The 13527-nt window shown below is 37.0% G+C and overlaps 2 protein-coding genes across 2 annotated transcripts in view; both read left to right on the forward strand.

The window, feature by feature from the left end:
* LOC137618276 (glycine receptor subunit alpha-2-like) overlaps positions 1 to 11418 on the forward strand; it is a 16438-nt gene extending 5020 nt beyond the window's left edge. The window contains exons 4-11 of the mRNA XM_068348448.1: positions 1645 to 1727; positions 3101 to 3244; positions 4726 to 4808; positions 5348 to 5482; positions 7382 to 7482; positions 8571 to 8731; positions 10134 to 10284; positions 10565 to 11418. Of these exons, the coding sequence (XP_068204549.1) occupies positions 1645 to 1727; positions 3101 to 3244; positions 4726 to 4808; positions 5348 to 5482; positions 7382 to 7482; positions 8571 to 8731; positions 10134 to 10284; positions 10565 to 10765 (1059 nt within the window). The 3' untranslated portion in view covers positions 10766 to 11418. The remainder of the gene's footprint in view (positions 1 to 1644; positions 1728 to 3100; positions 3245 to 4725; positions 4809 to 5347; positions 5483 to 7381; positions 7483 to 8570; positions 8732 to 10133; positions 10285 to 10564) is intronic.
* A 972-nt stretch (positions 11419 to 12390) lies between these two features.
* Positions 12391 to 13014, forward strand: LOC137618549 (uncharacterized protein PF3D7_1120600-like). Its single transcript, XM_068348707.1, has one exon. The coding sequence runs from the start codon at positions 12391 to 12393 to the stop codon at positions 13012 to 13014; it is 624 nt and encodes a 207-aa protein (XP_068204808.1).
* The last annotated feature ends 513 nt before the right edge of the window (positions 13015 to 13527 follow it).

Genomic DNA, 13527 nt, shown 5'->3' on the forward strand with positions numbered 1-13527 from the left:
TTTTTTTTTTTAATTCGATATGAATGCGCATAGCGTTAACTCCAAACTGTTTTTTTTAATCCGATATGAATGCGCATAGCGTTAACTCCAAACTAGTTTTCTAATCCGATATGAATGCGCATAGCGTTAACTCCAAACTCGTTTTTTTCAATCCGATATGAATGCGCATAGCGTTAACTCCAAACTGTTCTTTTTAATCCGATATGAATGCGCATAGCGTTAACTCCAAACTGTTTTTTTAATCCGATATGAATGCGCATAGTGTTAACTCCAAACTGTTTTTTTAATCCGATATGAATGTGCATAGCGTAAATCCAAACTCGTTCTCTAATCCGATATGAATGCGCATAGCGTTAACTCCAAACTCGTTTTCTAATCCGATATGAATGCGCATAGCGTTAACTCCAAACTCGTTTTCTAATCCGATATGAATGCGCATAGCGTTAACTCCAAACTCGTTTTCTAATCCGATATGAATGCGCATAGCGTTAACTCCAAACTCGTTTTCTAATCCGATATGAATGCGCATAGCGTTAACTCCAAACTCGTTTTCTAATCCGATATGAATGCGCATAGCGTTAACTTAAAACTTATTTTTTTTAATCCGATATGAATGCGCATAGCGTTAACTCCAAACTCGTTTTCTAATCCGATATGAATGCGCATAGCGTTAACTCCAAACTGTTTTTTTTTTTATCCGATATGAATGCGCATAGCGTTAACTCCAAACTCGTTCTGTAATCCGATAGTAAGAAAATAAGTATCTTCTGTTATGGTCACTATACATTTTTATGAATGCGCAAATGATCAACATTGATACAGTCATGTATCCAATGTATGATGTATCAGAAGACACGAAAAAAAAGATACATCGTTTCCTAACAGTTGATAAATGTGACTCATTCTAAAGATTAGGAAAAAGAAATCTTACTCGAGAGGTTTATCCACCAAGTAGCCAACTCAAGTGTGGTCAGGGGAACCAACTTATGCAGAGAGAGAGAGAGAGAGAGAGAGAGAGAGAGAGAGAGAGAGAGAGAGAGAGAGAGAGAGAGAGAGAGAGTCTGGAGCCATAGTCTCTATTCAAAGATTTTCTTCTTTGTTGAGTAAAACTAGAATTCTTTTCAGTAGTAGTTAAGTTTTAAAGATCACTGTAAGATTTCAAGGAATTGGGAATCATATACTGTGTATTTCTCTTTGATAATTCCTCAACAATTTTCAAATATTAAGATTTCCATCCTACAAATCTTTATAAATAACGACATTGTCTAGCAGATGAGCCGATATTGGCTTGTGTCGTGGGAAATCAACTAAGAGATTTAAAATCAACTTTGTTTCTTCAGTAATGTATCTTCTGATAGAATGAAAAAACTGATAATTTCTTAGAAATACAGAACTACAGACCAGAAAAGTAATATCAATTATCGATATGGTTTTCATCCATTATAGACCTATAGTTCTAATTTGGTAGTTCTGTGACGTGTATTTTAATCTGCTTTCTTCAGCCTCTTTAGTCAAGAAGTTAGGACATTCAAACTGAAAATTTAAACTTTTTTTTTTTTATGAGGATCACAAGAAACTTCCTAAGCACCATTTGTTACTAATAAGTTATTGGTAACCTTTATACTAATAATATTTTTTTTACAGACATTCGCAACTGACATATTCTTTGCCCAGTCCTGGAGAGACCACAGACTTCGTTTACCAGCGAACATGACCCAGGAATATAGGTAAGACTAACAATGTTCAGTTAAATATATTTCCTAAGTTTCATTCTCTTTTCACCAGGCTTTTACACCATGACTGGCTGGTCAATTACATCTATTTCCTAGAGTTCATTCTGTTTTCACCAGGCTTTTACACCTTGACTGGCTGGTCAGTTAGCCTACATCTATTTTCTTTAAAATTCATTCTATTTTCACCAGGCTTTTACACCTTGACTGGCTGGTAAGTTACATCTATTTCACAAGTTTCATTCTATTTTCACCAGGCTTTTACACCTTGACTGGCTGGTCAGTTACATCTATTTCCTAAAGTTCATTCTGTTTACACCAGGCTTTTACACCTTGACTGGCTGGTCAATTTCATCTATTTCATAAGTTTCATTATATTCACAAGGCTTTTACACCATGACTGGCTGGTCAATTTCATCTATTTCACAAGTTTCATTCTGTTTTCAACTGGCTTTTACACCTTGACTGGCTGGTCAATTACATCTATTTCCTAAAGTTAATTCTGTTTTCACCAGGCTTTTACACCTTGACTGGCTGGTCAATTACATCTATTTCCTAAAGTTAATTCTGTTTTCACCAGGCTTTTACACCCAGACTGGCTGGTCAATTACATATATTTACTAAAGTTAATTCTGTTTTCACCAGGCTTTTACACCATGACTGGCTGGTCAATTACATCTATTTCATAAGTTTCATTCTGTTTTCACCAGGCTTTTACACCTTAACTGGCAAGTCAGTTACACCTATTTCCTAAAGTTCATTCTGTTTACACCAGGCTTTTACACCTTGACTGGCAAGTCAGTTACATCTATTTCCTAGAGTTCATTCTGTTTTCACCAGGCTTTTGGATCTTGACTGGCTGGTCAGTTGCATCTATTTCCAAAAGTTCATTCTGTTTACACCAGGCTTTTACACCTTGACTGGCAGGCCAGTTAGCCTACATCTATTTTCTTTAAAATTCATTCTATTTTCACCAGGCTTTTACACCTTGACTGGCAGGCCAGTTAGCCTACATCTATTTTCTTTAAAATTCATTCTATTTTCACCAGGCTTTTACACCTTGACTGGCTGGTCAGTTGCATCTATTTCCTAAAGCTCATTCTGTTTTCACCAGGCTTTTGGATCTTGACTGGCTGGTCAGTTACATCTATTTCGTAAGTTTCATTCTGTTTTCACCAGGCTTTTACACCTTGGCAGGTCAGTTACATCTATTTCCTAAAAGTTTCATTCTCTTTTCATCAGGCTTTTACACCTTGGCAGGTCAGTTGCATCTATTTCCTAAAGTTTATTCTGTTTACACCAGGCTTTTACACCTTAACTGGCTGGTCAATTACACCTATTTCCTAAAAGTTTCATTCTCTTTTCACCAGGCTTTTGGATCTTGACTGGTTGGACCACCTATGGCGTCCCGACAGCTTCTTCAAAAACGCCAAGGAAGTCAGTTTTCACACGATGACTGTACCTAATCACTACATGTGGCTCTACAAAGACTTCACTCTCCTTTATATGGTCAAGTAAGTTTGGTCCATGTTTTTACCGCAGTTAAATCAGTGGAATTTCAGAAGTTCAAACTTGCAGCATAGGACTAATCTCAAAGGAGTGCAGGTACTACATCAATGGCCATAGTTATTCCCCCATTTTTTCTTAGCTTAGACTAATTTTAACTTGCTTAGAATAACTGGCTTTTACACTATTCGGACTGTGTGTGGTGGGATTGTGTGTAAATATTTTTCCGTTATTATTTCTTGCTTAGAGACTTGCACAGTCTCTGGGTCACATGGGCCACGTGTCCGACCCCATTTTGATTATTAATTATTTGCAGACCACGTGTCTAACTAATCATTTTCATTATTTTAAATTGCTTTCAATTTGCATTTCTTTTATGATTCCAATTTTGTGTTGTTAAGATGTCCGTTTTCTTTTGATGTAAATTTGTTTATATATAACAGATCTCTTTCAACGTTGTTACTGATATTGAAATAGTCCATATTTTTTTTATTCATTCCTTCTCATTTATAGTTTATTTCCTTATTACCTTTCCTACCTGGGCTACTTTCCCTATTGGAGTCCTTGGGCTTGTAGCATTAAGTTTGGTCCATGTTTTTACCGCAGTTAAATCAGTGGAATTTCAGAAGTTCAAACTTCCAGAAAAAGTTTTTTTTTTTTTTATGTTGAAAGGTTGATATAAGTCTCCCTTCTTAGTCTATATATAACAGATCTCTTTCAACGTTGTTACTGATATTGAAATAGTCCATATTTTCTATTCATTCCTTCTCATTTATAGTTTATTCCCTTAATACCTTTCCTAACTGGGCTACTTTCCCTATTGGAGTCCTTGGGCTTGTAGCATCCCGCTTTTCCAACTTGGGTTGTAGCCTAGCCATTAAAATAATGAAAAATCAATGTCAATATATTTTTTGTCACTTGAGAAAATATAAAGTACTTCATAAATTCAAGGAAATATTTAAATTCTTACCCCCATGTTGCCAGTTTGATGAAAGATGATAATTTGAATATCAAGAACGGATTCTTCATATTGTTTCAGACTTACGTTAACTCTGGCCTGCGGTATGATAACGGAATTTTACATTTAAAATGAACAAGGAATCGAAAAATCGTCTGAAATTTAGCAAAAAAAAAAAAAAAAAAAAAAAAAAAAAAAAATTGAAATCTAAAATCCAAATTCAAACCAGGAATCAAAATTTTAAGTTTAAAAGCAGAAAATTGCTCAAAATATCAAGTTTTAGACAGCAGTTTGATGAAATTATTTCACAAATTCAAGAATTTTGAATATCAGGAACGTAAGATTTTTAAAAAGTGTTTTTAACTGTTTCAGACTGACGTTAACTCTTGCCTTTAAAAGTAGAAAAGTGCTGGAAATATCAAGTTTTAGTTACCACATGTTAACAGTTTGATGAAATTATTTCACAAATTCAAGAATTTTGAATATCAGGAACGTAAGATTTAAATTTTTTTTTTTTTTTTACTGTTTCAGACTGACGTTAACTCTTGCCTGTGCCATGAACTTTGCTGTTTATCCTCATGACACTCAACAATGCAATATGCAAATGGAGAGCCGTGAGTATCTGTATATCGCCTTATGAGTTGTTGTGGCCGATGTGGTAACGTCCCTGACTGGTGAAGTTCGCCAGACTGGGGTTCGAGTCCCACTCAAACTCGTTCGTTTCTGCCATCCCTGTGAGCTAAGGATAGAGGTGTTTGGGGAAGCCTATAGGTCCACCTGCTGAGTCATAAGCAGCCATTGCCTGGCCCTTCTTGGTCCTAGCTTGGGTGGAGAAGGGGCTTGGGCGCTGACCATATGTATATATGGTCAGTCTCTAGGGCATTGTCCTGCTCGATAGGGTAATGTCACTGTCCCTTGCCCCTGACATTCATGAGCGGCCTTTAAACCTTTAGTGGACCTTGATAAAGATTTGACAATTAATCTATAGTCATTGTAGAGTTCTCTTGCCTCTGTGCTTATAGCATCCTGCTTTTCCAACTAGTGTTATAGCTTAGGAAGTAATAATAATAATAATAATAATGATAATAATAATAATAATAATAATAATAATCCTGAGATCGAATATACTGTGATTAATCTGTCGCCATTACAGTGTCCCACACAACAGACGACTTGGTGTTCGAGTGGGATCCTTTGGTGCCCCTAGCTGTCGAGGATGGCATCGAACTGCCCCAGCAGATGCTTTTGAGCAACCTGACCTCCGAATGTACACAGGTCTATTCCACAGGTGAGACAGAGTCCTGGAGTTTGGTTAAGGAAAATGATGGTGACGAATAATTCGATGGGTAAACCCAACCTAACCTAACCAAACCTAACCTAACCTCCCCCAGCAGATGCTTTTGAGCAACCTGACCTCCGAATGTACACAAGTCTATTCCACAGGTGAGACAGAGTCCTGGAGTTTGGTTAAGGGAAATGATGGTGACGAATAATTCGATGGGTAAACCTAACCTAACCTAACCAACCTAACCTAACTTAACCTAACCTCCCCCAGCAGATGCTTTTGAGCAACCTGACCTCCGAATGTACACAGGTCTATTCCACAGGTGAGACAGAGTCCTGGAGTTTGGTTATAGGAAATGATGGTGACGAATAATTCGATGGGTAAACCCAACCTAACCTAACCAACCTAACCTAACTTAACCTAACCTCCCCCAGCAGATGCTTTTGAGCAACCTGACCTCCGAATGTACACAAGTCTATTCCACAGGTGAGGCAGAGTCCTGGAGTTTGGTTAAGGAAAATGATGGTGACGAATAATTTGATGGGTAAATCAAAATCTTGGAGTTGAGACACTACCGCTAGAGAGTTATTGAGTCCTTTGACTGGCCAGAAAGTAATATATTGGATCCCTCTCTCTGGTTACGGCTTATTTCATCTTTGCTTACACATACACAGAATAGTCTGGCCTATTCTTTCCTCATACACTTCACAACACTGGAATTTTCAAACAATTCTTCTTCTCTCAAGAAGTTAACTACTTCAATTGTGCAAATCAAAATCTTGGAGTTGAGATACTACCGCTTGAGTTATTGAGTTCTTTGACTGGCCAGAAAGTAATATATTGGATCCCTCTCTCTGGTTACGGCTTATTTCATCTTTGCTTACATATACACATAATAGTCTGGCCTATTCTTTCCTCATACACTTGACAACACTGAAATTTTCGAACAATTCTTCTTCTCTCAAGAGGTTAACTACTGCAATTGTTCAGTGTCTACTCTCCTCTTGGTAAGGGTAGAAGAGACTCTTTAGCTATGGTAAGCAGCTCTTCTGGGAGTACACTCCAAAATTAAACCATTGTTCTCTAGTCTTGGATAGTGCCATAGCCTCTGTACCATGGTCTTCCACTGTCTTGGGTTAGAATGCTTTAGGGTACACACAGGCACACTATTCCATCTTGTTTCTATTCTTCTTGTTATTTTCAAGTTTTTATAGTTTATATATAAAATATTTATTTTAATGTTGTTATTGTTCTTAAACTTCTTGTAGTTTTTCCTTATTTCCTTTCCTCACTTGGCTATTTTTCCGTTGGAGCCCTTGAGCTTATAGCATCTTGCTTTTCCAACTAGGCTTGTAGCTTAGCTAGTAATAACAATAATGATAAATATCTGTTTTAATGTTGTTATTGTTTTTAAAATATTTTAATTTAATCGTTCATTACTTCTTATATCATTTATTTATTTCCTTATTTCCTTTCCTCACCGGGCTATTTTTCCCTGCTGGAGCCCTTGAGCTTATAGCATCTTGCTTTTCCAACTAGGGTTTTGGCTTAGTTAGTAATAAGATAATGATAAATATCTTTTAATGTTGTTGTTATTTTTAAAATATTCTATTTTATTCGTTCATTACTTCTTATATCATTTATTCATTTCCTTATTTATTTTCCTCACTGGACTGTTTTTCCCTGTTGGAGCCCTTGGACTTATAGCATCTTGCTTTTCCAACTAGGGTTGTAGCTTAGCTAGTCATAAGATAATGATAAATATAAAGTTGTTACTACACATTATGCCTGAACCAAGATGTCTAAATTCAGTCAAGCAATTTGAGAGCTTTGTAGTTTAGAAAAAAAAAACAAAAAAAACTTATCATGAAGTGGTGTCACTAACTTCCTTATCTCATGCAGGTAACTTCACTTGCCTGGAAGTGGTGTTGAAGTTGAAACGTCGTCTGGGCCACTTCCTGTTCCACACGTATCTTCCAACCTGCCTGATCGTCATCATGTCGGTAAGATGGTGTGTGTGTCTGTGTGTGTGGCCTAATACAAAATGAAATTCATGTATTTGAGGTGTGCCCTTCAACTGAGCCATTTAGAACCCATTATAATATCAACAAAGTGGAGGGACTTTTTGATAAAATGTTTTCTTTGGCCTTTTACAAACTGAAAGACATGTATTTGAGGTGTGCCCTTTAACTGAGCCATTTAAAACCCATTATAACATCAACAAAGTGGAGGAACTTTTTAATAAAACATTAACTTTTGATAAGACGTGTAAATTAATCCATGAGATTTTGATGGTGTACAGTTAATGTGGTTGGTCGATTCATCTTTCGTTTTCTTATTCGTATATTTTCTCTGTTCTTTTATATATTGTTATTGTTTGGACTAATTGTAAACAAATAACTTTGTGGACATTTTGTTGTAAGTTATCTATACATGATAAAACTTTGTAGCTGTGGTCAATAGATTATGTATCTATCTGAGTGTAAGTTATAATTCTCTCTAGCTAGCTATCTTTCTCTGTGTCCTTTAGTAATATACCTACCATTTTCAACCCTTTTAACCACAATATAGTTTATTTAGCAACATAGCAACTTTGTGCTTAATTATCAGAAAGAAGGTATAATCTGTCTTTCTTCTTCTTCTTTGTCTGCATCTTTTCCCACCTTTAAGTAGGGTCGATATTTCAGGCCAGTGTTCTCCATCTACCTCTGTCCCACACTTCATCACCGGTTAATCCCGTTGATGGAAGGTCATCCTTGATACAGTCCATCCACCTTCGCTTTGGTCTCCCTCTCCTTCTCGTTCCCTGTACCTCCATTTCCATCACTCTCCTCCCAATATACTGTTCATCTCTTCTCATGACATGACCATACCACCTCAGTCTACTTTCTTGGATCTTATCTGATAGTTTTCTAACTCCTGTGGTACCCCTAATTACCTCATCCCGTATCTTATCTCTTCTTGTCACCCCACACATTTATCTCAACATTCTCATCTCTAAAATTCTCTTAATTAATACACATCTGTGTAACTCGTATCTTCTACACCTTTTCCTCACCTCGCTTGACCTCGTTTCTTCCCTAATTTCCAGTGGGTTTCGTTTTGGATTCGACCTGAGATTGCCCCAGCGCGAGTGACCCTAGGCGTGACGTCACTGCTGACCCTGTCCACCCAACACGCCAAATCTCAGGCTGCTCTTCCCCCTGTGACTTACATCAAAGCGATTGATATCTTTATGTTTTCCTGCACTGTGTAAGTATGACTCTATACTTCAGTTGCTGCAAGTACTTGAGAGGTCATAATTGCTAAAGTCTCTGACCACATAAAAATTTAGACTCTAGACTTCAGTTGCTGCAAGTACTTGAGAGGTCATAATTGCTAAAGTCTCTGACCACATAAAAATTTAGACTCTAGACTTCAGTTGCTGCAAGTACTTGAGAGGTCATAATTGCTAAAGTCTCTGACCACATAAAAATTTAGACTCTAGACTTCAGTTGCTGCAAGTACTTGATAGGTCATAATTGCCAAAGTCTCTGACCACATAAAAATTTACTAAACGATCTGTGATCATTGGTTTAATAATGATTTAAAACCATTGGTGCTCTTAAAAGGTAAGAGTTCTCTTGATTGAGGAACACTTAGGCACGCTATTCTATCTGTTTCCTTATTGCTTTTTCTCTGGGCTGTTTTCCCGTTGGAGCCCTTGGTCAGCAAACATTCCTGATACAGGACGTTTTGTTTCTAGGTTTGTGTTTATAGACCAAATATGCTGTTGTGTGTATGAACTATCAACAAACTTTTCTAATACAGAACGCTTTATCTCCATTTGTGTTCATGGCACTCAAGGAATACTGCTGTGAGCGTCAGATTTGTCAACAAACGTCTCTGATACAGAACTTTTTCTCTCCATTTGTGTTCATAGCACTCAAGGAGTACTGTTGTGAGCGTCAGATTTGTCAACAAACGTCTATGATACAGAACTTTTTCTCTCCATTTGTGTTCATGGCACTCAAGGAATACTGCTGTGAGCGTCAGATTTGTCAACAAACGTCTCTGATACAGAACTTTTTCTCTCCATTTGTGTTCATAGCACTCAAGGAGTACTGTTGTGAGCGTCAGATTTGTCAACAAACGTCTATGATACAGAACTTTTTCTCTCCATTTGTGTTCATGGCACTCAAGGAATACTGCTGTGAGCGTCAGATTTGTCAACAAACGTCTCTGATACAGAACTTTTTCTCTCCATTTGTGTTCATGGCACTCAAGGAATACTGCTGTGAGCGTCAGATTTGTCAACAAACGTCTCTGATACAGAACTTTTTCTCTCCATTTGTGTTCATGGCACTCAAGGAATACTGTTGTGAGCGTCAGATTTGTCAGCAAACGTCTCTGATACAGAAGCTTTTGTTTTCAGGTTTATGTTTATGGCCCCAATGGAATACTCTATTGTAAATGTTTGAATTGTCAATAAACGTTCCTGATACAGGACGTTTTGTTACCAGGTTTATGTTCATGGCCCCAATGGAATACGCTGTTGTGTGTCTGAATTTTCAAAGTTTGTTTTCTGGCTCGTGTTCACGGCCCCAATGTAATACACTTGTGAGCGTCTGAACTGTCAACAAACGTTTCTGATTGAGAACCTTTTTGTTTCCAGTTTTGTGTTTATGGCACTCATGGAATACGCCGTTGTGAGCGTCCTTCTGGGAGACGACACCACGTGCAAGAAGCGAAAGGGCCTGGAGATCCCCCCACCCCCACCACCACCCAACTTGAGTGCCCTGAAGTACGACAGTCCTTTTCTGAAGGTAAGGATATAAGGCCATTTCAGGCACCTCTATCTCAGAGCTGCTCTGGTGGAAGTGGCACTTGGAAATGTGCAAAATATGCATTTCTGAGAGAGAGAGAGAGAGAGAGAGAGAGAGAGAGAGAGAGAGAGAGAGAGAGAGAGAGAGAGAGAGAGAGAGAGAGAGAGAGAGAGAGATGTAGCAATAAGAATTATTTAGAACAAGAAAGGAAAGTGAAATACAGCATGATATGAACCCGAAGCAGAGACCCACCTGTTACTTATGACATTATCTACTTCAGGAGATGGGCGGACGTATTCCTGACAGTATATTGGCACGGTGCCCCAAGGATTCTTCCAACCCACCTGCGTACACAGGCACGGACCCTAAAGCACGCCGCCGCCGTGCCGTCATGCTGGACCGTGGCTCGCGATACCTCTTCCCTGTTTCGTTCGCTGTTCTCAACTGCGTCTACTGGATCACCTTCTGGGAGTATCTCTGACAGTGTTGCCAGATGGTATATTTCTAGCAATGTTATTTTCAAACTATGTATGATGTTTATTTTTATGAGGCTTGATACAAATCTATGCTATACAATAAATAAAACAAAATCAAGGATTGGAAAAAAGTTTATGAATGAATTTTCTATTTTCATTTAAATTTATATGTTGTATTTCGATGCTTCTCCTGCAAATTTGAGATATCACAATCTGGCAACGCTGATCTCTGATGAACCGATTTCTGTTTCCAGAGGAAAAATTGTCTAATTTTTTTATTTTTGGAGATGAAATTTTGATTGTAGCTTTCTGAGTGGATATAAAAGGGCATTGTCACTTTCCCTTGCGTTTGCCATTCATGAGCGATCTTTAAACCTTTTAATGAAATAGGCCTACGCACATACCCACTTAGTATTAAACCATACCAGAACACATTGGTTAAACGTTTCTAACTCTGTTGTATCAATATACGAATCTGAAATTTATTTGTGTAAAGTAAAGCATTTTTCAGATTTTCGTCTATTTTATTGCTCTGAATTTAGTGACTACTTTACACTTAGTAAGGGTGAAGAGACTCTTTAGCTATGGTAAGCAGCTCTTCTAGAAGGATACTCCCACATCAAGCCATTGTTCTCTAGTCTTATGGTAGTGCCATAGCCTCTGCACCATGGTCTTCCACTGTCTTGGGTAGTGGCGTAGCCTCTGTACCATGGTCTTCCCCTGTCTAGGGTAGTGGCGTAGCCTCTGTACCATGGTCTTCCCCTGTCTAGGGTAGTGGCGTAGCCTCTGTACCATGGTCTTCCCCTGTCTTGGGTAGTGCCCTAGCCTCTGTACCATGGTCTTCCCCTGTCTAGGGTAGTGCCCTAGCCTCTGTACCATGGTCTTCCACTGTCTAGGGTAGTGCCCTAGCCTCTGTACCATGGTCTTCCCCTGTCTAGGGTAGTGCCCTAGCCTCTGTACTATGGTCTTCCACTGTCTTGGGTAGTGCCGTAGCCTCTGTACCATGGCCTTCCACTGTCTTGATTAGAGCTCTCTTGCTCGGGGTACACTCAGGCACACCATTTTGTTTCCTTATTTCCTTTCCTCACTGGGCTATTTTCCCTGTTGGGGCCATCGGATCTATAGCATCCTACTCTACTGACTAGGGCTGTAGCTTAGCTAGTAATGATAAATTCATTGTAGTTCATAGTAAATCTCTAGTTAGGTTTTAATCTATATAAAACTAAACGCTGAGAAACTCTTGTCATTGAGCAACTTTAGCCAAAAAAAAATGCAACTTCCTCATTAAAACATATGAACCTTTATCGTGTTTTGCAGACGTCATAAATTAGAGATATAAAAAAGTGAGAAAATAAAATGTATTGATAAATTAAGTGAAATTTATAGTTATTAGTTTACATTTCAGTACAGTCTTTTGGTTTCAAAAAAATCTCCAGGAACCATGCATCTGAAAATGATTATTTGGAGTGAAAATGAAATCAACTTTCTCTCAGTACACATTTATTAACAAAAGGTATCAGATTTGTGCAATTAAAACCTACTGTTATATGAAAATATTCATGGGCTAACAGTTTCCATAAATAGGGATTTTAATTTATCTCATTTCAAATTTAAAATGATTATGTAAAGCATGGGACATAATATGCTTTATATACTTAATGTACCTAATATACAAAATGTCCTCACTATACAAAATATGCCTAATATACTTAATGTACCCAATATTCAAAATATCCTCACTATACATATGCCTAATATACTGAATGTACCTAATATACAAAATGTTTTCATAACACAAAATATGCTTAATATACTTTATGTACCTAATATACAAAATGTCCTCACTATGCAAAATATGCCTAATATACTTAATGTACCCAATATTCAAAATATCCTCACTATACATATGCCTAATATACTGAATGTACCTAATATACAAAATGTTTTCATAACACAAAATATGCCTAATATACTTTATGTACCCAATATACTAAATGACCTCACTATACAAAATATGCCTAATATACTTAATGTACCCAATATACAAAATGTCCTCACTATACAAAATATGCCTAATATACTTAATGTACCCAATATTCAAAATATCCTCACTATACAAAATATGCCTAATATACTTTATGTACCCAATATGCAAAATGTCCTCGCTATACAAAATATGCCTAATATACTTAATGTACCCAATATACAAAATATTCTCAATACACAAAATGTGCCTTGTATAAAGTATTCCTGATACTCAAAAGGTAATAAATATAAGTGTACATAATTTACAAAAAAATACCCAATATACAGGATGTTCTCACCATACAAAATGTGCCTAATATACAAAATATTCCTGAAATACAAAATGTAACATATGAAAGTGTACCTAATTTACAAAACGTACCAATATGCAGAATGTTTTCAATATACAAATTGTGCAAAGTATTGAAAAATAATCGTAACATACAAAATGTAAACAATATAAAATCGTATCTAATTTACAAGATGTGCCCAATATGCAAAATGTGCCTATTATAAAAATAATCGTAATTTACAAAATGTACCCAATATACAAAATGTACCTACTGTAAAGATAATCGTGATTTACAAGATGCGGCCAATATGTAAAATGTGCCTATTATAAAAAACAATATTAATTTGCAAAATGTACCCAATATACAAAATGTACCCAATATACAAAATTTACCCAATATACAAAATGTACCCAATATACAAAATGTACCCAATATACAAAAGGTTCTCA

The sequence above is a fragment of the Palaemon carinicauda genome, chromosome 24 (genome assembly GCF_036898095.1).
Source record: "Palaemon carinicauda isolate YSFRI2023 chromosome 24, ASM3689809v2, whole genome shotgun sequence".
Taxonomy (NCBI): domain Eukaryota; kingdom Metazoa; phylum Arthropoda; class Malacostraca; order Decapoda; family Palaemonidae; genus Palaemon; species Palaemon carinicauda.